Source organism: Canis lupus, chromosome 27, assembly GCF_048164855.1.
Source record: "Canis lupus baileyi chromosome 27, mCanLup2.hap1, whole genome shotgun sequence".
In the NCBI taxonomy this organism is placed as follows: Eukaryota; Metazoa; Chordata; class Mammalia; order Carnivora; family Canidae; genus Canis; species Canis lupus.
In genome coordinates, this window is record NC_132864.1 from 29,146,582 (window position 1) to 29,171,360 (window position 24,779).

The window sequence follows — 24,779 nt, forward strand, 5'->3', positions numbered from 1 at the left end:
GGTGCTGTAGGGGAGGGTAGATCAGAACCCGTACCACTTGGGTATCTAGGACATGGGCTGTGAGCCCACTGAATACTGAGGGCTCAGGAGGTGTACGTGATCAGCCTGGCACCAGAAGGACTAGCACACAGTAGGTACTCAACAGATGCCCCTGATCCTCGAATGTGGATATTCCCATAATAGCCATGTTCAAACCCTGAGTCCACCAGCTGCTCTCTTGAGCCCTAGTGGGCAAAAGATAGTCCCTCATAGAGGTGACTAGGTGACTAGTTTAGGTCAAGGGCACAGAGCAGGCCTGGCACACAGCAGGCGCTTTAGTAGAGCACAGACTTGGCTATTGGTGGTCGCGCTTCCCCCAGGCGCCGCCTGGCCTGGGAGGCTGCACCCTGGCCAGGCCCAGCCTCCCCGCCCAGCCAGCAGCAGGGGGCAGAATTTCCCGCGGATCCCAGCCAGCTCCCTCCTCTGCAGTTTGAAAAGAAACGAGCAGTGATTAACCCTCCCGAGCCAAACTGACCCATTCAGCTTCTAGTCCTCCTTTCCCCTTAATTCTCTGCGCGACCTGGGCAGCCTCCCCCAAGGGCGGGGGCCAAGGTGTCCGATCCGCAGGTCTTAGCCACCTGCCGACCCCGCTGGGCCTCAGCGTCCTCAGCACAGAACCGGGCTCCCCAAGCCTCAAGGTTAAGGCGAGCATTCAGCGAGGAGTGGCCCGTCCGGTGGGCCTAAGGCCATCTCCCCCTCCCCGGGCCCGCACTGCAGGTCGGAAGCTCGCACCCGAGTCACGCGGGCCTCCTTTATCTGCCCTAGGACGGTTCGCTCCAGACGGAGGTGACTCTGCAGCCCGCGGCCCTATCGCTTCCTGAGTCTTCTGGGGACCAGGCCGGGCCGCCTTCCCGAAGGGGCAGCTATCCGGGCAGGGGGCGCAATTAAAAGCGCCCAGAGCTCTCCCCAAGAGACCAGGGAGGTTTGGAAGGAGCCTCAGGGACGGGCCGGGCGGGCAGGGCGCGTCGGGGCCGACGGGGTCGCCCGGGGGCCCCAGTCCCGCCCCCCCCGCCGGGACGCCCAGCCCCTCCCTCCGTCCGCGCGGCCGGCCCGGGAGCGGCGCTGCCCCTTTAAGAGCGCGCGGCCCCGCCCGCCCCCCGGCCGGATCCGAATTCCAGGGAGGCGGCGCGGAGACGGCGGGCGGGCGGGGCGGGCGGGCGGAGGCCTGAGCCGCGGGGCCGGATCGCCGGGCTCGGGCGGCGCCTCCCTGCGGCGGCGCGGCCCCGCTCGGCCCCGCCGCGGCGATGCTCCCCGAGGCCGCAGGATGAGCCAGGTGAGCGCGGGACCCCAGCCCCCTGCCTGGCGCGCACCCCCGGCCCCGGCCGCCGCGGCCTCCGCTCTCCGGGCTGTGTGACCCCGGGCGGCCCCGCACCCTCTCTGGGCCGGAGCCCCGGGCCCGCCCGAGGCCCCTGCGAGCCCCGGCCCGCGGGCGCCCGGCCTGCGGCGCCGGGGAGGCTCCGCGGAGGAGGCGGGGCCTGGCTCCGGCCCGCGGGCTGGGGCTGCCCGAGGCTCTGGGACCCGCCGCGCCGCGCCGCTCCGCCGGCCTGGCTCTGCCTCCCGCTGCCCCGCGACCTTGAGCGAGCGCTTACCCTCCTGCGCCTCAGTTTCCTCATCTGTTAAATGGCACTAATCTCACCGACACTCCGCCTTGGGCAGGGCCACTGTGGCTACTGTTGCTGCTAGTATGTCGTTGTTGTGATGACACAGCCCTTAGGGAAGGGGAGCGGAGGGAGCACCCAGGAGCTTCGCGGAGGAGGCGGGCCGGGCACCAGCCCCGAGCGATGGAGCTAACCGTTCCTGCCGCGGGGACCCGGATGCCTGTGAGTCCGCAGCTCTGGGCCCATCTCCGGGGCTCCGCTCTTCACCTGCCACATGGGGCAGTGAGGATGTGCGTGCCTGGGAGGGAGGGAGGACTCAGCCAAGTGGCCCGTCGCCCGCCCATCTCCCAGAGGGAACTAGCGAACACTTACACTGAGTCCTTCCTACAAATTATCTCACTAGGTCCTGCGAGGAAGGTACTATTATTGCACCCATTTCACAGACGAGGGGACTGACGTTCGGTGAAGTTCCCCACAGCCAGCACGCAAAAGCAGGCACCTGGCCTGAGATGACAGGCGACCTGCAGGTGGTCAGCGGCCTGGTCGGTACCGAGCACTTCCTGGGTCCTCACCGCAATCCTGTGTCCCTGCCCACCCACAGTGACTTGGCTGGCCCGGGCATGGCGGACCCAGTAGCGGGCATCGCGGGCTCGGCCGCCAAGAGCGTGCGGCCGTTCCGCTCAAGTGAGGCCTACGTGGAGGCCATGAAAGAGGACCTGGCCGAGTGGCTGAACGCCTTGTATGGCCTGGGTCTGCCCAGCGGTGGTGATGGCTTCCTGACGGGGCTGGCCACGGGCACCACCCTGTGCCAACATGCCAATGCTGTCACCGAGGCCGCCCGCGCTTTGGCTGCTGCCCGCCCGGCCCGCGGTGTGGCCTTCCAGGCGCACAGCGTGGCGCCTGGCTCTTTCATGGCCCGCGACAACGTGGCCACTTTCATCGGCTGGTGCCGAACAGAGCTGGGTGTGCCTGAAGTGCTCATGTTTGAGACCGAGGACCTGGTGCTTCGAAAGAACGAGAAAAGTGTGGTGCTGTGCCTGCTGGAGGTGGCGAGGCGTGGGGCCCGCCTTGGCCTGCTCGCCCCTCGCCTCGTGCAATTTGAACAGGAGATTGAGCGGGAGCTACGCGCTGCACCCCCGGCCCCCAATGCACCCACAGTGGAAGAGGGCACCACCGAAACTACCACTGCAGCAGGGGCTCCCTCCCGCGGCCCCCGCATGACACCCAGTGACCTGCGCAACCTCGATGAGCTGGTGAGTCCGCCAATGAGTGCGCGCGCCCACCGCACTGCTTACGCCCCCACTGTGTGCGGGGGATGGAACAGCCTGCCCCATGGAGTGTGTCTATGTTGAGCATCAAGTGTATACCTGGCCCCAGAGAGATGAGCGGACCCAGAGAGGGAGAGGTGCTGGGTGAGGTCACAGGGCCCAGCTGGGCCTGGGAGAAAATCTGAGCTCCCCTGCATGATCTCCCCACTTCCTTTAAGGGCTGCGCGTGCAGACAAGTGCTGTATGCTCCTTCATCCAGGGGGCCGCATGATTTGGCCCCTTCTGTATCGAGTGCTAGACGGCTGCATCCACGACACCGCAGAGCTCGAGGTTGGGTGGGTGCCGGTGACGCTTGGCTCTGAGCAAGGTGCCTGGCACACAGGAGGCTCTCCGTGAGTGCCTAGGGAAGCTCCCAAGGGCTCTACAGGCCCACCCACTCCCCAGGGCTCTGCGCATATCACTTATCTGGGAAGCCAGGCCCAGAGCTGCTGCAGCTGCTGCTGCTAGGAGCCAGAAGTCCTCTTAGGAGGACAGGATTAGCTCGACTGTGAGCATAGAAGGTGCCAGACCCGGCCCCCAGCTCCCTCCTCCTTTTCCCAGGACCTAGGTATTCCTGACACCCCCGCAGCCTGGCCAAGAGTTTCCTTCTTATCAGGAGGTTAGGACCATGATGTGCCTATCTCGGGGGTGGGGGTTAGCCGGATGGCCATGGGCAGAGGCTGCCACCCCACCCCTGTCTTGGGCCAGGGTCACCCGAGGCTCCACCTGCTGCTCATTTCCTCTGGCTCCACTGTGGGCTGGGAGGCGGGCAGGGCTGCCCACATAGCCAGCCTGGCAGCTCCTGGCCTGGGGGCGGGGACCATGTGGGTGGATGTGTGCTCCCTGGGCCTACAGCCTGTGTGTGCATATTGGGGTAGTGTGTGTGTGCATCCTACGTGTCCGTGGCACGGATGTGGTGTGGGTCCCCTGCACCCGTGTCCCATGGCCTGCCTCCTCCCAGGACCTGGCCTCCCTGTGGGCCTCAGCTTTTGTCTGTGAAGTAGGTGAAGGGGGAGTGAGGACAGGTTCCAGACTCAGGGGCTAGAGGGATGTGCTTTGCTGGGGTCCCAAGCCCTGGCCTGACCACAGAGCCACCACCCTTTCCTGGTCAGCTCCCTGACCTCTGATAGCCAAAGAGGAAGGGGAGCTGCTGAAAGGTCAAATGTCGAGCCTGCACCCAAGTCTGGGGCAAGCTAATCTGTGTCCCCTCTGCCCGGAAGGACCTGCTTCCTCCTCAGCCTGGAGCTGCTGACATCAGGCCCCAGGAGGAGGGACTTGATCCCTGACCTCCAGCCTCTCCTCTCTGGCCTCAGGTGAGGGAGATCTTGGGCTACTGCACCTGCCCAGACCAGTTTCCCATGATCAAAGTCTCGGAGGGGAAGTACCGCGTGGGAGACTCCAGTCTCCTCATCTTTGTGCGGGTAAGAGCTGGGGGCTGCCCTGCAAGCAGCAGCCCACAGTGGGCGTCCTGGCCCACCGGACCGGCTGTGACTCGCCCCACGCTGGGCTCCCACAGGTGCTGAGGAGCCACGTGATGGTGCGTGTGGGTGGTGGCTGGGACACTCTGGAGCACTATCTGGACAAGCATGATCCCTGCCGCTGCTCCTCCTCAGGTCAGTACCCGTGGCAGGGGGGCGGGCGGGCAGGGCACGCCTGTGTCCGTGGCACCACCCTTCACCTGCCACCTGTTCTCTCACCCTGCAGCCCACCGCCCGCCCCAGCCCAGGGCGCGCACCTTCTCCCCGCAGAGGGTGTCGCCCACCCCCAGCCCCCGTGCTGGCAGCCCAGCCCCTGGGGGCGAGCGGCGGAGTTCCCGCCAGGAAGTGACGCCCATTAGCTTACGGGGCTCAAAGGAGGGGACTGAGACGCCCCTCAGGTGAGAGGCAGGAGGACCTGGGGGTGAGGGGTCTAGAGGGTGGGGGTGGGGGTGGGGGTCGTCCGCCCTGGCCTGGATGACGAAGGAGCCTGTGCTCCAGAGTGACTCACACCCTGGGAAAAGTTCCCGTGGGTGGGGGCAGGCCTGGCTTCCTATCTCCATGACAACCCAAGCAACCGAACAACACAGCTGGGGCAGGCCCTGAGGGCTGGGCAGCTGCCAGTCCTCCCGGCTTCCCTCTGGCCTGCCCAGGAAGCTGGAGGCCTGGGAGGGGGAGCTCGGAGCCGGCTCCTTCCGCTGCCTTGGGGGCGGGGGGCGGGGGGGGGGCGCCCTGGCTGACGGAAGCTGCAGCCGAGTCCTGAACTTCTCTCTGGAAGTCCCCAGGACTGACCGGAGCCCTTGACGGTCCCCACCACCAGCACCCACCAGCACCCACCACCACCACAGGTGTCTTCCCCGCCCCCGACCGCTTGGCTGCTTGTTCCTTCCTCTCGCTGCCCCTGCAGCCTGCCGGCCTGGCTCGCGTTGTCCCATCTCTGTCGTTCCCCTGCCCCAGGGCCCGGGACCAGCTGCCACCGCACCCCCGATCCCGCCGCCACTCCGGGGACAGCGACTCCTCCGCCTCCTCAGCCCAGAGCGGCCCCCTCGGTGTCCGCAGTGAAGATTCAGGCACTGGTTCCCGGAGGGAACGGCCCAGCCGGCGGTTGACCACAGGCACCCCGGCCTCGCCAAGACGGCCCCCCGCCCCCCGCAGCCAGTCCCGAGACCGACTGGATCGGGGGCGGCCCCGCGGGGCCCCGGCAGGCAGGGGAGCCCAGCTGTCGGCCCCCAGCCCCGCCCGGCGGGCCCGGAGCCAGAGCCGCGAGGAGCAGGCGGTGCTGCTGGTGCGCAGGGACCGAGACGGCCAGCACTCCTGGGTGCCCCGGGCCAGGGTCGGTGGGGGCTCAGGCAGGAGCAGCCCCCAGACCCCCCGGGCTCGCAGCCCTGCGGCCCCCCGGCCTCTCCGGGTCTCCAGCCCCAGTCCCGAGTTGGGCACCACACCGGCCAGTGTTTTCCGCACCCCCTTGCAGCTTGACCCGAAGCAGGAGCAGCAACTGTTCCGGCGCTTGGAAGAGGAGTTCTTGGCCAATGCCCGAGCCCTTGAGGCTGCTGCTGGTGGGACCCCCCCTGGACCGGCCTCTGACCCAGCTCGGGCCCCAGACCCTCCGGCTCCTGACTCCGCCTACTGCTCCTCCAGCTCCTCCTCTTCATCCCTCAGTGTCCTGGGTGGCAAGGGTGGCCAACCCGGGGACTCTGGCCGGATGGCCAATGGGCTGCCTGGGCCCCGAGGCCCGGCCCTGTCCAGCTCTTCCGATGAAGGCAGCCCCTGCCCCGGTGTGGGGGGCCTGCCAGAGGCACCTGGGAGCCCGCTGGCCGGCCTGGAGCTCCCGAGAACCTGGGCACGGGGCCGGATGGACACACAGCCAGACCGAAAACCCTCACGCATCCCCACGCCGCGGGGCCCTCGCCGCCCGTCTGGACCCACAGAGCCTGGGTCCTGGCATGCCCTGCACTCAGTGAGCCCAAGGGCAGAGCCGGATTCCTGGATGTGATGAACCAGCCCAGCTGCCCCCAGGCCCCCTTCCTTCCCTTCCTTTTCCTTTGTGGCCTTAACCCCTCTGCATCAGGGAGCCCCCCCACCCCTGCCTCTCGGGTACCAGACCTCATGGGACCAGACCCCTTGGGACCACATGGCACAATGGGACCTCTGTTGTACATTCCGGTTGGGGGATGAGCGTTGCTATTTAATTACTAATATTATTGAATGCCTTAGAGGAGGCCAATGAGGACCCCTCCTGAGGTCCTGTGGCCCTGCAGAGCCTGACAGTAAAGTATTGTTCCAGCCACTTGTGTCCACTTCTTGGGGCCATCACACCTTTCGGGGGACCCTTATTACATGGCGGGATTCTGGCATTAACTGCCTGGGAGCAACGCCCGCCGGCTCCAAGCTCTGGGGCTTCTGACCACGCTGTGAACCCAAGAAACTCGAGGTGCGTGCGAGTTGTTCTCCCCCTTTATTACCTCCTGAGAGGAGGCGACTTAAGAGTTTGTCCAGTGAAGCCGCAGGAGCCACCTGACAGCTTCCAGTCGTGGCCAAGTCCCTTCCATCCAATGGGAGTGTAACCCCATGAGGTCCCAGAAACGACTGCTCGAGCCGGATGTAGCTTGGGGCCTGGCTGGGTCCACTGAGGCTCAGAGAGAGTCCTGTCGCCCAGGAGACTGAGTGGGCGGCTTCCTCGTCCCATCAGGGAGGAGACTGTGTCCTGCCCAATCCGAGACAAGTCGGGCAGCTTCGTCCAATCCAGGTACCCGGTTGTTCCAATCAAACTGGGCCCCTCCCGCCGCCGGCCTCGGCGTCGCGGTCCAGTTCAGTCACATGAGGCTGCAGCGGGCCGGGTGCAGCGCCCCCTGCAGGCGCAGGGCCGGGTGCGCAGGGCGCGCGCGCACCAAAGCGCAGCGCAGCAGCTCGCGGAAGAGACGCAGCACGTGCCAGTTGTACTTGGCGGAGCACTCGAGGTAGCCGCAGCGCCAGCCCCTGCGCACCAGCGCGGCCAGCGCGCGCCGAGGCCCGAAGCGCAGCCGCTGCCGGTCCCTCTTGTTGCCGACCACCAGGATGGGGGCCTCGGGGGCGCCCGCCGGCCTGCGGGCCAGATGGGAGGAGGGCTGCCGTGCCGCGCGCCCCACGGCCGGCCACTCCGCCCTCCGTGGGGCTGGACGCTCCTGTGGCCAGAGTCCCAGGAGACGCCGGACCTCTGTGGCCCAGGGACCGAGGCCGGCCAGGCCCGGGGAAGAACCCACCCACTCCCCTCGGGCCAAGGCCCGGCCAGTCTGGCCAAAGCCCCCCCGCCTCGGCCCACGCACACCTGCGGCCGCGGCCCCACCTGGTCTCCGAGATGCGCTGCCGTAGCGCCTTCACGTAGTCGAAGCTGTCCGGGCTGCAGATGTCGTAGACGAGCACGAAGGCGTCCGTGTCCTGCAAGCTCCAGTCCTTGGAGTCCGGCCACTCCTGGGGCGGGAGGCCAGAGTTTGCCAGAGACCCTTTCTCACCCTCCGAGCCTCTGAAGGGTCTCGACGCTAAACCCACAGTTCATCCTCCGGCCTCGGCCCCTGTGTGCCATCTCCCCCGAGCGCCCCCGGCCCACTGTCCTCACGGTGGCCAGCTAACACTTTGTAACCGGTGCCTGAAGCCTGTCTGCTCCCAGCCCTCCTTCACCTTCAGCCTCCCCTCTGCCCACCCCTAGCTTCCTCCTTCCCCTTCCAAAGCTCACCTGGGGGCAGGCCCCTCCCTCCCTCCCTCCCTGGTTACTACAGCTGCCTCTAGGACAAATGTCAAAGCACTGGACTCAGGGACTATTGATTGTGGGCAGCTGTACCCCATAAGCAGGCCTCCCGGCCTACGCACACTCTGTTCTTTCCACCTGCAAGGCGTTTGCCACTTCTTTCAATCAAAACTTCACTCATCCTTCCGAGGTCACCCCAAATGTCACCCCCTCCAGGAAGCCCCGCTTAATCTTGCATCCTCTTTCCTCTTCACCTCTCTGAGCCACCCAGCTCCAAGAATTCAGAGTCTGTCCTGGTCTTTGCACGAATTGCTAAAGGAGTCTTTGCCCCACGTCACAGGCATAAGGGAGCAAAGAATGATCGCCCTAGAACATACACCCCTGTGTCTGGCCCCGTCCTCCCCCACTGAGGCTCTGCTTGGGGCCCCCAAGTGTCCCACGCTCACCCTCAGGGAGGCACAACCGTGCCTGCCATGCACTGATCCAGAACCACCAGCGGAGGCAGGCAAATAACACAGGCACTTAGGTGAATGAGAAAAACCCGCTTTTCCAAATCGCTGGGCCTGGGGCCTGATCTTGGGCCACCGCAGGCCGGCAAGGAGAGGGAGACCCGCAAACCACCGGGACACGTTCCTCCTTCAACCCAGGAGCGCAGCCGGCACCGGGGCTGGCCGGGCTGATGCGCACGTGTGCACCCAGCACCCCCGCCCCCCGCGCGCTGTCACACGCCCCTGCCCGCCCCCCGCCGCTACCTCCGGTGCCCCGGGGTTGTGACCCGGGCGGGCGCCGTCGCCGTCGCGGATGCTCAGGTCGTAGACCGCGCCGTCGAGCAGCACCGCGGGCCGGTAGAGGCGTGGCCCGTCCGTGGGCCGGTGGCGCTCGGGGTAGTCGCCGAACAGGAACTGGCGGATGATGGCCGTCTTGCCCACGCCCGGGGCGCCCAGCACGGCCACCCGCAGGCTGCCCCCCATGGCCCGCGCGCCCTGCCGCGCCCCGCGCCGGAAAGCCTCATGGGCCAGCCGCGCGCCCTGCCCCGCGCGCCCTGCCCCGCGCGCCCTGCCCCGGCGCCCGGAGAGGCCAGGCCGGAGGGCGGCGAGCGGCGCGGGCAGGTGCGGGGCCGGGAGAGGAGCGGCGCCTCCGCCGCGGCGCCTCCGTCCCGCGGTCGCTCCGTCCCGCGGTCTCCGCCGCCGATCGCCGCCCCAGCCCGCGGAGCCGAGCGAGCGAGCGAGCCGAGCCTCCCGGAGGCGGCGATGAGGTAACCGCCGGCCCGCCCCTGCCGCCCCTCCCGCCTCCCCCCACCCGCCGGCCGCTCCTCCCGAGGGGTCGCGGGAAGGTGACTGGGCGCGGGGCGCCGGCGAGGGACCCCGCGCCCCCGCCCCGCGCTCCTCTCCTCGGCTCCAAAACAGAAGCGCCCCCGCGCGCCCACCCGCCCGCGCCCCCGCCCGCGCCCCCGCCCGCGCCCCCGCCCGCGCCCCCGCGCTGCACACAGACCCGCCGGCGGGCTCCGGGCTCCGGCCGCTCGGGGTCGGATGTGGCCCCGCCGTGTGACCTTGGGCGAGTCGCCGCGCTGCGCTGGCTCCTTTCCCGAGACCCTACTACGGCCGGGCGCTTTACTGGCTGTTGCCTAGCGGTCACGGAACCTGCAGCCCTATCCTGGGTATCTGCGATTCAGAGAAGAAAGCAGGCGGGAGAGGGGACTCTTCAGGGCTGGGGGGCAGTGGGTGGCCCCCGACGCCCGGCCTGTGGTCGCCTGTGAGGAGCCCTCCCACCGCTGTCCCGTGCACAGAGGTAAATGTCCAGCATTAAAGAACATCAAATGGAGGTCATCCAGGTGGAGCTGGACAGAGTGTGCTGAGTCTGGTACACACTGGGTCACAATCCCCTGTCCCAACAAGGCTGAAAGATCCAGAAATTTGGTCAACACCGCCTCCGTCACTGCTAAGGCCAAGTTTTGCGCCCAAGCCTCCACCTGTAGCCTCCTTCACAGCCCCAATGCCCCTCTTCCTGGAGTTGGTAAGAAGCTCCACCAGCACTACAGCTGCACAAGTCTGCGTGTGCCGGGTCCTCTGCTTCTCCTGGGCTCCCCCCTGCAGAGGGCAGCTCTCCCACTTCTCCGGCCAGATGCCCGGCTGCTGGGGGGGTGCACAGACACGTCCGTGCTTCTGCCTGCATCTGCCAGGTGTTCCAAGTCTTCAAGCCCAGGGAGAGGGGACTCCGGGTTTCATCTTCCTTTCCTGCCAGAATTCTTTCCCTTCACTTACCTTCCCCACTCCCTTTGTAACATTTCAGGCTTCTGGGTTTTGTGAGCTGCCTCGATTCCCTTGGGGGAACAAAGCTGAGCATAAATCAGCTAAGCCCCCCTTCCCTTTTGGCATTCGGGAGGGTGCAGAGCTGACATCAGGATAGTCTTCCTTATGGCCCTGGCTGGGACGCACATCTCTGACTGGAGCACCCTGTCTTCTTGCTCCTTGGCAGTAAGCCCACCCTTGGGAGCTAGTTCTGGGTGTCCTTCCTCTGGAAAAGCTTCCTTGCTTCACTTTCCAAGAGAGTGCCCTCTTGGGCAAGGCTTCTTCAGGACCAGCAAATGGAGCTCTGGGGGGGGAGGGGGGTGCAGAGGGGCATTTCTGAGTCCCATTTTGCTTTCTCAGGTCATGGTTTGGGAATGATGGAGGACACTCTGGACAGGGAGTGTCCTAAAGCTCCTACAAAGCCCTGCAGACCACACGGGGGTGACCCCTTTCCCAGGAAGCGTGTGCATCAGCACCCTAGCAGCAGTCCCCGTTTAGCAACGGCCTGTGAGGTGCCACGTCCTGACCCATGGCTGCATTGCATCTTGAGGCCCAGCAATGGGATGCAAAGGTTTGCTTGATGGGCAGCCCCGGTGGCGCAGTGGTTTAGCGCCGCCTGCGGCCTAGGGCCTGATCCTGGAGACCCAGGATCGAGTCCCATGTCAGGCTCTCTGCATGGAGCCTGCTTCTCCCTCTGCCTGTGTCTCTGCCTCTGTGTGTGTGTGTGTGTGTCTCTATGAATAAATAAATAAATCTTAAAAAAAAAAAGAAAGGTTTGCTTGAGATTGCCCCGCAGGAAGGTGGCAGCATAAGTACTGGAACTCAGGACACTGGGTCAAGTCTGAGTTTCTTAGCAGCCCAATTTTATCTGAGCCCAGGGACGAGATGGCCTTCGGGAGAAAATCAGCTAGAGCCTGTAGCCCTGTGGGGAGGGACTTTGAGGAAGCCCCTGTCATCCGTGTAGACTGAGCTGAAGCTGAGCTATGACAGGTGTGGGCTGCCCAGGTGCCAGGCTTCCCGAAGACTAGCAAGCCAGAGAACTTGGGCTGGGATGTGAATTTCAAAGTTTCCCTCATAGGTCCCCTCATTCCTTCCCCAAGGAGAGGCAGCCAGGGTGCTGTCTGCTGCACCACGGCTCCCAGGCTCCTTACATGCTTCCATCTGGTGCTCCAGAGAGGACTTGTCAGGCCTCCATACATCTGTTCCTGTGGCACATGGGACCTGGTGCTGGGCACACAGTGGCCGAGCTGTTCCTACCTGCCCTCTGTGGCTTGTGAAGGAGCCAGGCAGGCAACCAGACAGACATATGGAAAGAGGAGCTCTGGGCTGGTTTAGGCCTGAGGGCTGAGGGGACCTTGGAGGGGAGGGCACCCACCTACCAAGGCTGCGGGCTCAGGAAAGGCCTGATGCCACACCTAAGCTGAGCCCCAAAGGGGTAAGCCACAGAAAACGGGGTGGGCTGAGAGGCTATTGAGAGGCCCCTGGCAGGGGCAAGCACTGGGTGGGGAATCCTGAGCCCACAGCCTCCCAGTGCCAGCCCGCCGAGCACACCCTTCCTGACACCTGTGCCCACATAGCTTCTTCCCAGCTGGCCCGATTCCAGCCCTTCCCTGGGGTCAAGCACCCTGGACTGCATCTACTCTCAGGGGCATTTGCTCTGAGTCCCACCTCAACCTTGAATCGTGGTCTATCCTGTTAATCACAGCACCATACCACTTGTCCCAACAGTGACTCACCACCATGCCCCCAGCCCTGGATAGGGGGTGCCCACTTCTCAAATGCTTGGTCATCATTATAACATCACCCATTGAGTGTAGTGGTCAGCCTCTTGAAGGCCTTCAGGACACAAGGAGGCAGGACAGAGCGGCACTCCCAGGCCTCTTGAGTTTGGAGGTCTCCTCCTAAGAGTATGTAATCTGCACGATAAACTCCCTAAGCCTCAGTTTCCCTCTCTGTAATGGCATAACAATGGTCTTGACTTTACACAGTTGTGAGAGGAGATGAGATAAAATGGAGAGAAAAACAAGACAATTTAGTAAGGTGAGGGGGATAAGATTTGTACATATAAAACAATTTCATTTTTATATGCAAATAGCTATGGTTACAAAACAATGGAGGGACATGTGTGTCTACATGGCTAAGTCTGCACACAGTTATTTCCTAGCTCTGTCTGCTGAGAGGGCCTAGAAATGGCCACCCCAGGGCAACAAACATACCTAGCACCTAGGTCTTGGTTTCTTTCTTTTCTTTCTTTTTTTTTTTTTTTGGTAGGTCTTGGTTTCTAAGGCCACTCGCCAGTGAAAGCAACCATGCTCCTTGGAGAAATAGCTGATGCTAGGGTTGGGACAGGACAAATACAGGAGCATCTTGTCATGCTGGAAAGTAAGGAGGTCGCAAAGTAATGCGAGGATGGGCCACAGCAAAGGGACATAAAGGCTACCCAAGAGAGCTCCCAATGGCCAAAATGGAACAATTTAAACAAAAAAATATATAATGTACTTTTGGATTAAATCCAAATTGCAAAATAAATATGCATGAGTCTAGACTGCTATAAATGCCTGAATTAATAAATAAATATGGGAGGAGAAACCAACTCTTTCCTACAGAAGAATTTCAAATAATTATGTAGCTACTCCCTGCCCCCACAATCTTTCCAGAGTGTAGGCTGTACTTAGTGACTTGCTTCTAAAGATTTTTTTTTAATTTATTCATGAGAAACACAGAGAGAGAGGCAGAGACAAAAGCAGAGGGAGAAGCAGGCTCTCTGCAGGAAGCCCGGTGCAGGAATCCATCCCGGACCCCGGGATCGTGCCGCTGAGCCAGCCAGGTGTCCCTAGTGACTTCCTTCTAAAGAACAGACTAGGGAAAGGGGAAAAGAGTAACTCTACAATGAAAAAGCTGAAACACTACCTTGGCCAAGTGATCCAGGCTAGCATGACCGTGATAGACTCATACTGATGTAGTGTGCCCCTGATCCGATGTAACAAGAAGGGCAACTCTCTGGTCTTCTTCCTAAAAACCCACAGCCCCAGTCTAACCACGAGAAAAACATCAGACAGACCGAAATTGAGAGATAGTCTACAACATCCCTGACCAGTACTCCTTGAAGTTGTCAAGGTCATGAAAAACAAAGTCTGAGTAACTGTCATAGATTAGAGGAGCCTGAGGAGACATGACAACCACATGGAATGTGGGTTCCAGGAACAGAATGAGGACATGAGTGGGAAAACTAGTCAAATCTGAATAAAGTCTGGAGTTTAGTTTAAAAATTATGTATTACATAATTTATGTTATTTTATAAATAATATATTATTCTATTTATACATTAAACATGTATTCACATCATAAATATATATATATATATGAAAGGAAAAGAGTCCATTTGTAAAAAGGAACAAAAAATACTCATGAATCTATGTAAGAATAAATGTGCATGGAAGAACTTTTAAATGATGAAAAAATATTACAGAGATTGGGCATCTGGCCGGCTCAGTTGGTGGAGCATATGACTTTCAATCTTGGGGATGTTGGTTCAGGCCCCACATTAGGTATAGAGATTACTTAAAAACAAAAATATTGTTTAGAAATTTTATGTATGTATGTATGTATGTATGTATGTATGTATGTATGTATGTATTTATTTATTTAGAGAGAACACAAGCAGGGGGAGTGGCAGAGGGAGAGGGAGAAGCAGGATCCTCACCAAGCAGGAAGTCTGATGATGTGGGGCTCTATCCCAGGACCCTGGGATCACAACCTGAGCCGAAGGCAGACCCTTAACAGACTGAGCTACCCAGGTGCTCCAAAAATAAAAGTATTTTAAAAATATTACAGAGACATAAAAGAAAGCATGAACTGGTGGAGAAGCATCTACTCCTATATTTGGATATAAAAATAAATATTATTATTATCTTTAAAGATTTTATTTATTCACAAGAGACACAGAGAGAGAGAGAGAGAGAGAGAGAGGCAGAGACACAGGCAGAGGGCGAAGCAGGTTCCATGCAGGCGGCCCGACGTGGGACTCGATCCCAAGACTCCAGGACCATGCCCTGGGCCTAAGGCAGGTGCTAAACCGCTGAGCCACCCAGGGATCCCCCATAAATGTTATTATTGATACCATGATAAGAACATTAGCTCTCTGTAGGTTAGTGTAAACATTTATTTGGTGTGATCCAAATAATAATAATAGTCGATTTTTTTAAAGATGAACTAGTTTTAATGTTCAGCTGGGACGAAGAGGGTGGATAAGAGGATACTATAAATATGGAAATATAAAGGTACAATGCTTAAAAAAAAAGCACAGTGGCCAATGAAGAGACAAAATTCTGTTGCAGAACAGGGTCCAGAAAAGAACTCATATACATATGGAAATGTAGTACATGTTACAAATGACATTTCAGCTCTGTAGGGAAAAGATGAATTACTCAGTGAATGGTGTGGAGACAACTGGGTAACCATCTGCGAAAAGAGAAAGTTGGATCCCTCCCTGTCCCCAACATAAAGCCCAGATGGAACAGGATTGAAATGCACAAAGATCAGACAAGCACTAGATCAGGCAAGTATAGAAGAGATTAAAGAGATAAAGAGATTAAAACCAATGTCGGCACAGTAAAGTAAAAGACAGTAGCAAAATGGAGAGAAATAATGACAAGACAGTAAGAAGAGGACCAATAAGTATACAAATGGGCAAAAAATACAAAATGTGAATATGAATATGAAGCAGCTCACAGAATAGGACATGCAGGGTCCCTGGGTGGCTCAGTCATTTAAACATCTCTTGATTTCAGGGATGCCTGGGTGGCTCAACAGTTGAATATCTGCCTTTGGCTCAGGGCGTGATCCCGGAGTTCCAAGATCGAGTCCCGTATTGGGCTCCCTGCATGGATCCTGCTTCTCCCTCTGCCTGTGTCTCTGCCTCTCTCTCTGTCTCTCATGAATAAATAAAATCCTTTAACCACCCCCCTCAAATAAAAATAAACATCTCTTGATTTCAGCTCAGGTCATAATCTCAGGGTCATGATATTGAGCCCCTGTGGGGCTCTCATTCAGCAGAATTGGCTTGAGATTCTTTCTCCCTCTGCCTCTCCACCCTCGCCCATGCATGCACACACTCTCTCAAATAAGTTGGTAAATATATACAATCTTAAAAAAAAAAAAGGATATGCAATGGCTTGCAAACACATGAACAGAGGCACATTGAACACACAGGTACCACTTTTCACCATCAGTTTGGCACACATCTATACACTGGGTTCTCTGAGGGTATGGGAGACGCAGGCATCTGATTTCTGGCTGGCAAGAATGTAAACTGGAGAATTTTTAGCAACAGTGATCAAAATTATGAGCGCACCTACCTTTGACCTGGCAACTCGTGCCTGCAGAATTTATCCATGTATAAAAGTGAATATTCTTTGCAGTATCACTTGTAGTAGCTATACTACTAGACCAACTCAGTGGGGCTTCTGGTTCGGGACATTATCTCCATTCGATGGAAAAATCAGTCATTATAAAAAGGCCTGAGGACTCCGTCTGTAATGGGCTGATAATAGAAAAGTCTCCAAGATAGAAGTATGGTACATATCCAGTGTATTCCATGCTACCCATTGTGTATAAAAGGGGAAAAAGCCATATTAAACATCTTTGAGTCCCTTTGGAAGGTAACATTGGTTCCTTTGCAGAGAGGAACAAGGAGTAGGATTTTTCACTTATTTTTTTGCCTTTCCGATTTTGAGCGATGTGAATACATTGCCTTCTCAAAACAAGAAGTACAATTTTAAACAGAAAATGCTATACCCTCTGGTCTTGCAATTCTGGAGCTAGATCCTACAGCTACATCTGTGCCCACGAGCGGGGATGTATGTGGGCAGATATTTACTGCACTGTTGCTTGGACTCACAGAAGATGGAAACCGTCTGAATGTCCGACAGCAGGCACCATCTAATGGCAGCCCGTTCACAGAAGAAATTCTGAGGTGGGTCTGTTTGTACTGATAGGTAGGAAAAGCAAAGTGCTGGTAGTATCTGGAATGTGCTGCCATTTGTTTAGTAAATATCTCTATGTGCTTTTTAAAAAAATTTTAATTTATTTATGATAGTCACACACACACAGAGAGAGAGGCAGAGACACAGGCAGAGGGAGAAGCAGGCTCCATGCACCGGGAGCCCGACGTGGGACTCGATCCCAGGTCTCCAGGATCACGCCGTGGGCCAAAGGCAGGCGCTAAGGCCAAAGGCAGGCGCTAAACCGCTGGGCCACCCAGGGATCCCTCTCTATGTGCTTCTAATCATGCACAGAATATTCCTGAAAGAAACAAAAACAAAAACAAAAAACACCCAAATCTAGCAACAAAGTTTGCCTCTAGGGAGAAAAACTAAGAACTGAGGAAGGGTGGGAAGGATCTTTTGTGTGGCTTATCTTTAACCATAGTCCAGAATCTAGCCCTCTCCATAGAAAAACATTTTAAAAAGCAAACCACTAGCTGAAGATAAAGTAAAATGAGGTCACTTGCAGTCCTTAGGACAGTGTCTGGAACACAGAGAACCCATCGGACCCCGGGGCAGTTGTTGGACACTCTAGAAATAACTGGATTGTGGCTGAATTCCCTGGGAATTGTGGCTGACCAGTTGGGAAGGTTCATAATCTTCTGCAGGATACTTCCCGAGAAGTGTCAGGCCCTGAGAGGGAACAAGCCCGAGCCCATCAGGACCCGGCAGTGCCACGTGAGGAGGGTGAAGAGGCAAGCCATGGGCCCTCAGGAAGGTGGGGGGAGACGGGGAAGCCGAGCTGGCACTTGGCTATCCCCTAAAGCCCCCGCCTTTTTGTTAAGAATTTTTTTTTTTTTTTTTTTTTTTTTATGATAGACATAGAGAGATTGAGAGAGAGGCAGAGACACAGGCAGAGGGATAAGCAGACTCCATGCCAGGAGCCTGACATGGGACTCGATCCTGAGACTCCAGGCCAGGCAGGCGCTAAACCGCTGAGCCACCTAGGGATGCCCCCTAAAGCCCTTCTAAAAGCCTGGCTCCCAGTGATGGTCCCAGGTGCTTTTCTGATGCATGATGTGTTAAGGCCCAGGGTTGGGGCACTGGGAGTAAGCATGCTCTCTGCCTCGGTTTCTCCCTGCAAATGTTAAGACCTGCTGGGTCCCATTGTGCCAGGTGCCACGTCAGTGGGTGAAAGGCACAGTCATGGTTAGGTCCTGCCCACAGTGGTCTGAGGCCTGAGCACAGCTTTATTTAGAAGGGCAAACCCCAGGTGTTTGAGGATGGTCCTGGGTGCTCCCTTTGAGCAGACCAGCCTTTCTCACCGCCTCAGGTACCTGATCCTGGATCTCCTCACCCATCAGCCCCATACTGTGGACAGCTACCCTGCACTTCAGATCTGCCCTCAGTGGCAGAAGGGTGGGAGCCATGACCCAGGCAGTTCATGCACAGAAATCCTGGGTGGGAGCCAGGCCCTCGGTCAGGGGCAGCAGACAACATCGCAGGCCCAGCTGAGTCTCATCAAGGGCTCCAAGCCCTTCCCCAGTCCACAGCTGGGGGTATGCCACCTGCATCGGCGTAGGGTCTTCTGAGCCCTGGACTTTCAGGTAAATGGAGAACTGGATTGTGCCATTAAGGAATTTGGTCGTCAGAAGTGGGGCAGTGGAGGGCTGGGTACTCCTGCTGACGCTCTCTTCTCTCAGCTCCCCAGTGCCAGGAAGGCAGCACTGGGTCAGAAGTAGGCAGTACAGGGAGTGCCTGGGCTGAGATGGGGCAAGGGCACCAGGCTGCTCCTCCCTTAGAAACAGGCTGAAGGCCCCCAGGCAGCTTTGCCATCAGGGCCCTGCCCAGGGTCTGGCTGCTGTCCCCTGGGATCCTGGCCAATGCCAGCACTGGGACCACATGGGACGTCCCTGGTGCACCTGAGCAGGTGCCAGCTTAGTACCCACCCCCCTCCCTCGGAGCCAGCCGCAGATGCAGGGTGGGGTAGAGCCTGCCCAGACAGGCCTGGTGCCTGGCCTACCCAACCACTCCCTCTCTCTGGCAACTGCTCCCCATCAGAGTACCTCCCCACTGCTCCTGGGAGCCTTCGTGATGGCAGGGAGCTGAGGAAAACCAAAACAAAAGTCAGCCCTCTTGGCCAACATCAAAAGGCGAGACGGCTGGGTGGAGTTAGATCAAGGGCAGGAGTGGTGCCAGGGAGACCCGCAGACCTCAGAGGTCTGTTTTTAAGGACAGGGTAGAGGGAAAGGCACTGTCCCAAGAGTGCTGGGGGAGGGGCTAGGCACACAGCTTGAGCCCTTGATCCTGGACCCAGGACCCCACCCAGAAGAGCCTCAGGACCTGACACACCGGCCAGGAACACACTCAATGTCATAATTTTTATTCACTTTCTCTTTTTGAAAATAAGAGTAAACATACATTATGTATATGTGTGTGTGTATTGTGCTATGTATACTATAGTATATGTATCTGTATATACACATATGTCAACAATGTATATTATAGTTACTGCAGGGGTCAGAAAACCATCCTCAACCACTTGGAGGCAATTTTTAATTCTGACATTTAGTGGAGGGGGGGAAAAAAGTGTCCGTGATTGCCAAAAGCAGAATCTTTCTTTATTATTAAACAGCAGTACAGGAAAACCTAATGCTCTGTCAGACACAACTGAAATTTGGGAGGCCAGGGGGAGGGTAGCAGACACTAAGGAGAAACCCCAAAGAAACCCCAGATGGGAAGTACCCTGCTCACCCACGTGCCCCATCCCTCAGTCCTATCTCTGCTCCAGAAACACAGGGGACGCCAAGGACTATATCATAGGCAGTCACTGTGCTCAGGGACAAGAGAAGGAGTGGGGTGAGGGGTGAGAGGGTATGTGCAACTGCCAGGGAGTAGGAGCTTGGGCTGGGGCCCTGGGCGTTTCTGCCCAGTCTTGCCCATGTGGGTCAGTGTTCAGGAGGCTATGGGCCAACTAGTACAACCACAGGGTCCCAGCCTGGGCAGATACAGACAGGGAGAGTAGGGGTGTAGGCCCTCGGAGCCCCAGACCCCTGAGAGAGGAGCTCTCCTGGTACCAGGGGACCCTCCACACACACCAGGACAGCCTGGCATGAGAGCAGGCAACGGGGAGGATCTCTAACACTGATCCAAGAGAGACTGGGGGGTAGGGGGCTTCCTGAGCCAGGACCCCAACAAAGGAGCAACACACTCGCCCTTTAGACCCTGGCCAGGAAAGAGAAGAGAAAAAACCTGGGTCTGCTGACCAGCTTCTGTGGCCCCTCTGGCTCTGTTTCCTGGTCCCCTCCTCACCTGACCCTGTCAGCAGCAACAGAAGAGGGGAGTCCCCGAGCACAGGAGTACACTATGATTTCACTCCAGGAGGAATGCTGCCCTGCCCTGAGGACCCAGGTGGGCCTGGTAGTCAGGACCAGGGAACTCCGTGGTGGCCAGAAACCTTGCTCAGCCTCTCTAGGAAGGAAGTGCTGCCATTTCCAGGGGGCTCCTCAGGGCTGGCAAAAGGTTGGGGTGGGCACTGGATGGGAGCTCAGTTCTTGAGAATGGTCTCGTAGGCCTGGTACACGTGTTGGGACACCTCTGGCGCTCGACATTTCAGTGACAGCTACAGGGGGAAAGAAAGTGCTCAGTCAGGGGAGGGAGAGTGCTCAGAATTCCCCAGGCTCCTCTCTGAGGCTGGGAAGGAAGGCAGGGAGGGAAGAGAGAGTGAGAACCAGATGGAAGAGTGCGGTGCGCGCATGTGGCCTGGTGGCAGCGTGGCCGGGGCAGATGTGTAGTAAAGCGGAGGGGGTGGCTGCTGCAGCCAGCTGGGTGCAGACCAAATATACTTGCAGCCCACACACCTGCTGTCAGCTCAGCCACCACAGCCCTAGCGGTGAGCAGCTAGTGGTGAGCAGCGTGAATCATGAGCTGGGGGCTGTCGGGGAGTGCCTGGCCCCCACCCCACAGAGCTGCCTGTGAAGGGCTGGGGTCTCTGAGGAGGTATGGTCTGGGAGGAAGCAGGTCTCTGCTTGGAGAGATGGGGGTTGGGGGCACCGGGGATTCTTCCTGGGTTCCGGTACAGGAAGCTTTGTCACAGTGTGAGCTGGAGAGTAGGCAGCGGAGAAACAATTGCCACCACCCCTTCTGCCAAAATCACTGCTTCTAAAGGGTGCGATTAGGGGAGGAGCAAATGGAGCTCTGGAAGCCAGTAGTGGGGAGCCTATGGGGCCCTGATCTTCTCTGAAGGGCTCCGTGCATACTGGGCATGTTGGGAAGTTGGGGTACCAGTTCCTCAATCGGGTTCACCTGGTTGGGAAGCTTTGGGGTGCCCTGTGCCTGCAACCTGCATGCATGTCTGCTTGGCTTTGGGGGTGCAGCAGGGTGAGGTGAGGCTAGGAGAGGCAGGGCGCTCTGGAGCCAGGCCAGGAGACGGGCTGTGCAAGGTGTGGCTGGGGAGAATGGAGGGGAAAGAGGAAGAGAAAAGCAATCTGCTAACCTCCAAATCCTGCACCACGGGCACCAGCAGGGAAGGTGGGCATGCAGCAACCGAACACAGGGAGACGGAAATTACTACCCCCGAAGCCACTGCCGCAGCCCCCGCCCGACCACAGTGCCAGCACCGCCAGCAGGGCCCAGGGAGCAACATCTGGAGGCCCATGCCTGCCAGAGACTAGGGTGCAGGGGGAGAAGCAAAGCCTGGAGCTCTCTAGGGCCTGGAACAGCAGCACGGCCTCCAGGACAACCACGCACTCCATGGAAGCCATGTCCTCACTGGGGTCTGACACAAAGGCCAGGAAGACAAGATGCTCACAAACAGCATCCTCCCAGGTGGGCCCTCAGGCAGGAAAGAGTAGGAGGGCCAGGGCCTGGGCCCAGCAGTGCCATTTCCCAGTCAGGTGGGCCTTGGGCCAACTGCACCACCTCAGAGGGCCCAATTTTATAGAATCTTCTAGTTCAACTCACTGTTTGGTGACAGTTTGGTGGTGTCTTATCTGGGTAACCTGGTGGGACTGAGTTGGAGGCTAGGGTCAGAATTCTGATGCTCATTCATGTCAGGTTCAGAGGGACTGGGCTAGAGCACACCCCATCAGAACTGACCCCTGGTCTGAGAAGGAGTGAGGGAAGGAGAGGCTGCCTGGAATATGGAGTTAGACACCCCAGGGGTGGCAGGGCAGGAGCGGGGACCCTCACCGTGAAGCTGGGGTTGCCTGGCTGGATACGCAGCTCTGCCAGCACCCAGATGCCGTTGGTGAGCTTCAGGGACTGGTAGAGCATATCCTGGCCTTCCACGTTCCTCTTGGCGACTGTGAAGATGTTGCTGCTCTGTAGCCTGCTGCTCACAGCCTCTGAGAGCGAGGAGGGCCCCTGGTCAGCGATGGGAGGGGGCTGGGGGTATTGGTGAGGGGCAGTGTGCACTGGGTGGGAAGGTGGGGGAGGGCTGCAAAATCCTACCTGCATTTAGGGGGCAGTCTCTGATCTGGAACTGGGCTTCATTTTCATTGGGAATGTCCTTCCATGTGGCCAGGAACATCTGCCGGTCTGGAGGGTGAGGGACAAGGTAGAGGATGGGACCCTGATAAACCTGGGGCCCTACTCAATGACATCCAACAGGAAATGGGTATTTTGGGGGTGCCAGCTTGAAGCTAAAGACAGGCACCAGCTCTGTGACAGCACCCTCCTGCTTCCATGAGCAAACCTTCAGGTCTGTCCAAGTGGCTACTAGTGCTGCTCCCAAAGACCCTGGGCTTTCCACCTTGGGGCCTTAAATCTCTCCTTCCCAGCACCCACATATGCACTCCCCTCCTGCTCTGGCTCCAAGTAGCCTGCTCATTAATCACAGCCTGTGTCACAGGGTTTCTGTGGTGACCGAGAGATGATGTAGGCAAAGTCCTCTGCTCATCTGTGAGCTGGCAGTGAGCCTTCCCATCATGGGGATGAGTCTTCTCAGGGGTTCCAGCCAGGGCACAGGAGATGGACATCAGGTGTGACATGGTCTAGGGTCCTCACCTTGGGAGGCCATGGGAAGACTGTCTAGAGACTAAAGGCAAGGCTGAGGGGCAGGTGGGAGCAGGAGAATAGAATGAGACAGTCCCTGCATGGCATGGCCCCCATTGCAGGACAAAGCTGGCCAAACAACGTCCAGGGGTTCTTGATGGAAGCGTGACTCTCGCCTCAGGCTCTGCAGAGGGGCCGGTGACTCACGGACTCCATCGTGGGGCAAAGCCAATCATTATATTCCAGGGACTCTGGGACACCTTCAGGACTCACCCATCTTTCCATCCTCCACAAAGAGGATGTGCAGTGGGTACAAAGTGCTGAAGTAGAAGACATCAATGTTGTTCTTCACAGCCACCTAGGAACAAGACCTCAATCAGTCCCTGATGCCTGATATCACCTGAGGCCTCAGGAAGGGCATACTCCCTGTGCCTCCACCTGAGCAGGCTCCCTCACACACCTTCCCTGGTAACCACGTCCCTTCATCCTTTTGGATCGGGCCTCCCCTGACAGATCTTTGGCGAAGAGCACAACTTCACAGACACACCCCTTTGCCAACAAAGGCCAGGCCCCAGATCTTTCCACTAGGTTCCTCCCCTGTGGTGGGTGGGCAGGTAAGGAGTAGGGTGCTTAGCTCTGCCTGGAACACACCTGGAGATTGTTCAGAGGCTCCATCTTCATGACCGAGCCCACCGTGTTGAGAGGCAGGGATATCTCCACGGTCTGGTTGGGGCTGAGTGGTGCGTGGACCTGGAGGGGGGCAGCAGGGGCCAGGCCGAAGCTGGGGAGAGAGAAGCCCCCGCGGGAATGGCAGGGGGAATAGGTGCTGATGTGGGATGAGTGGGTTCCTCCGGCTCCAGAACTAGGGCAGCATTGGCAAAAAGGCTCTCTAGTAAGCCAGCCTCACCTCAGCTGGCCCAGGACAGATGGACAAGTTCCTGACCCCCATGCTCAATGGCTGTGTGGACAGGGGGAATGAGCCCTTGGCCAGTTGCAGGCCTAAAGCCCATCTCTGCTCCACTTTCTGTTCTGGGCTATGCACTGAACAGGCTCTGGTGAACATGGCCTTGCTCTGTTCTGCACTTGAGGAGCTCCATCTAACACCAGGGACCTGAACTATAAGCTGCTTTTTCTTCAGTTTCTTGTAATTTTATTTTTTTATTTTTATTTTTTAATAATAAATTTATTTTTCATTGGTGTTCAATTTTATAAGCTGCTTCTAACTGAAGACTGTCCAAGTTTCTGCTACCAATTCGCATCTTTCAGGAGGGATGTGACTATCCCAGGCAAGAAACCAGGCTTTACTTTCTGGGCTAGAACTGGCCAAAGAGAGATTCAGGAAAGCCCTACTTCTCGGTAAAGCAACATGTGGGTAAATCAGGAGGGGAGGATCCCCATGAGTGTCAGATACAGGACCATGAACCGACAGCTCACTGTGCCTAGGCTGGCCATTTGATATTATACCAACTCCTACCCTCATAAAAACAGTGAGAGATATATATTCTCTCATATTCCAAGTCATGAAAACTCAGGGAGGGGCAGGCCTGTGCTCAGACCCTATGGGATGAGTAGCACTGCTGAGATCTTGAGCTTGAGCTGCTTCACTTTGCCTGCATTCTGCCCACGATGGCAATCAGGCCTGTGTGGGACATGGTGGGAGATGATGTGGGGAACCGTAGGCCTCTGTGCTAGCCTGGCTCTTCAGGCTTTCCTGGAACTCCCCCACTGCCTCCTGCCTGCCCACTAGGGCAAAAGCACTAGTCCTCTCTGAACCCAGGTGTCATTATCTACTGAAAGGGGAACAACGGGGAATGCCTGGGTGGGTCAGTGGTTGAGCGCCTGCCTTTGGCCCAGGGTGTGATCCTGGAGTCCTGGGATCGAGTCCCATGTCGGGCTCTGCGTGGACCCTGCTTCTCTCTCTGCCTATGTCTCTGCCTCTCTTTCTCTGTGTCTCCCATGAATAAATAAATAAAATCTTTATTTAAAAAATTTTTTTAAATAAAATCTTTAAAAAAAAAGAAAGGGGGACAATGGTATTGACCTCATTGGGCTGTCAAGTAGCTCAAAGAAAGATAATACTTTTAAAATCCTCAGCACAGGGCCTGCCACCCAGGGAGTTGTCAGCACCCTCTAAGTCTATTATGAGCAATCATTGGGACTTCCCCTTGGAACCTGGAGTGCTTCTATGGCCTCTAGGGCCATCTAAGGATAAGTAGCAGAGCTGACGGAGGATCAGGACCCACTGGCCTGTGGCTCTCCCTGAGGAAGCAGCCCCTTCAGTCAACTTCTTAGAGGCTCAGTTTGCTCATCACTAGAGCCACTCAGGAAGAAGAATCATCAGGAGAGGCTGCTTGGCTCCCCAGAGAGCCCTGG

General features: G+C 57.9%; 4 protein-coding genes and 1 non-coding gene across 11 annotated transcripts in view; 2 read left to right on the forward strand and 3 right to left on the reverse strand.

Annotated features, from left to right (window-relative positions):
• The first annotated feature begins 1,182 nt into the window (after positions 1-1,182).
• Positions 1,183-6,706, forward strand: GAS2L1 (growth arrest specific 2 like 1). Of its 3 annotated transcripts, XM_072803152.1 has the most exons (7): positions 1,183-1,312; positions 1,747-1,859; positions 2,041-2,890; positions 4,258-4,365; positions 4,461-4,557; positions 4,649-4,820; positions 5,377-6,706. In XM_072803152.1, exons 3-7 carry the CDS (start codon positions 2,147-2,149, stop codon positions 6,410-6,412), a joined length of 2,157 nt encoding a protein of 718 aa, XP_072659253.1. In that variant the 5' UTR covers positions 1,183-1,312; positions 1,747-1,859; positions 2,041-2,146; the 3' UTR covers positions 6,413-6,706. The 3 variants fall into 3 exon arrangements, with proteins under 3 accessions (XP_072659253.1, XP_072659254.1, XP_072659252.1); XM_072803153.1 differs by lacking the exon at positions 1,747-1,859 and having other exon boundaries at positions 1,187-1,312; XM_072803151.1 differs by lacking the exon at positions 1,183-1,312 and having other exon boundaries at positions 1,555-1,859.
• A 149-nt stretch (positions 6,707-6,855) lies between these two features.
• RASL10A (RAS like family 10 member A) lies at positions 6,856-9,181 on the reverse strand. Its single transcript, XM_072803154.1, has 3 exons — positions 8,893-9,181; positions 7,742-7,866; positions 6,856-7,500 (listed from the first exon to the last, which is right to left on the reverse strand). Exons 1-3 carry the CDS (start codon positions 9,109-9,111, stop codon positions 7,233-7,235), a joined length of 612 nt encoding a protein of 203 aa, XP_072659255.1. The 5' UTR covers positions 9,112-9,181; the 3' UTR covers positions 6,856-7,232.
• On the forward strand, positions 7,474-12,893 carry LOC140618938 (uncharacterized). The gene is made up of 4 exons (XM_072801884.1): positions 7,474-7,564; positions 8,840-9,395; positions 10,430-10,614; positions 10,789-12,893. Exons 1-3 carry the CDS (start codon positions 7,474-7,476, stop codon positions 10,533-10,535), a joined length of 753 nt encoding a protein of 250 aa, XP_072657985.1. The 3' UTR covers positions 10,536-10,614; positions 10,789-12,893.
• A 6,118-nt stretch (positions 12,894-19,011) lies between these two features.
• Positions 19,012-24,779, reverse strand: part of AP1B1 (adaptor related protein complex 1 subunit beta 1) — an 82,876-nt gene continuing 77,108 nt past the window's right edge. For all 5 annotated transcript variants that reach the window (XM_072803146.1, XM_072803148.1, XM_072803145.1 and 2 more), the window contains 5 exons: positions 23,058-23,187; positions 22,680-22,764; positions 21,864-21,950; positions 21,603-21,757; positions 19,012-20,034 (listed from right to left, as the gene is read on the reverse strand). In XM_072803146.1, the coding sequence (XP_072659247.1) occupies positions 19,960-20,034; positions 21,603-21,757; positions 21,864-21,950; positions 22,680-22,764; positions 23,058-23,187 (532 nt within the window). In that variant the 3' untranslated portion in view covers positions 19,012-19,959. The remainder of the gene's footprint in view (positions 20,035-21,602; positions 21,758-21,863; positions 21,951-22,679; positions 22,765-23,057; positions 23,188-24,779) is intronic.
• On the reverse strand, positions 24,668-24,764 carry LOC140619876 (small nucleolar RNA SNORD125). The gene has a single exon (XR_012019681.1). It is a non-coding gene; the product is annotated as a small nucleolar RNA SNORD125 (small nucleolar RNA).

Bases quoted from the DNA above. Each gene is read 5' to 3' on its own strand.
- GAS2L1 (XM_072803152.1), top strand. From the start codon at position 2,147: ATGACAGGCGACCTGCAGGTGGTCAGCGGCCTGGTCGGTACCGAGCAC. The intron at 2,891-4,257 runs GTGAGTCCGCCA...CTCTGGCCTCAG, and splicing joins TGCGCAACCTCGATGAGCTG to GTGAGGGAGATCTTGGGCTA. The intron at 4,366-4,460 runs GTAAGAGCTGGG...GGGCTCCCACAG, and splicing joins GTCTCCTCATCTTTGTGCGG to GTGCTGAGGAGCCACGTGAT.
- LOC140618938 (XM_072801884.1), top strand. From the start codon at position 7,474: ATGGGGGCCTCGGGGGCGCCCGCCGGCCTGCGGGCCAGATGGGAGGAG. The intron at 7,565-8,839 runs GTGGGGCTGGAC...GTGTGCACCCAG, and splicing joins GGCCGGCCACTCCGCCCTCC to CACCCCCGCCCCCCGCGCGC. The intron at 9,396-10,429 runs GTAACCGCCGGC...GTAACATTTCAG, and splicing joins CTCCCGGAGGCGGCGATGAG to GCTTCTGGGTTTTGTGAGCT.
- RASL10A (XM_072803154.1), bottom strand. From the start codon at position 9,111: ATGGGGGGCAGCCTGCGGGTGGCCGTGCTGGGCGCCCCGGGCGTGGGC. The intron at 7,867-8,892 runs GTAGCGGCGGGG...CTCCCGCCCCAG, and splicing joins ACAACCCCGGGGCACCGGAG to GAGTGGCCGGACTCCAAGGA. The intron at 7,501-7,741 runs GTGGGGCCGCGG...TCTGGCCCGCAG, and splicing joins CAGCGCATCTCGGAGACCAG to GCCGGCGGGCGCCCCCGAGG.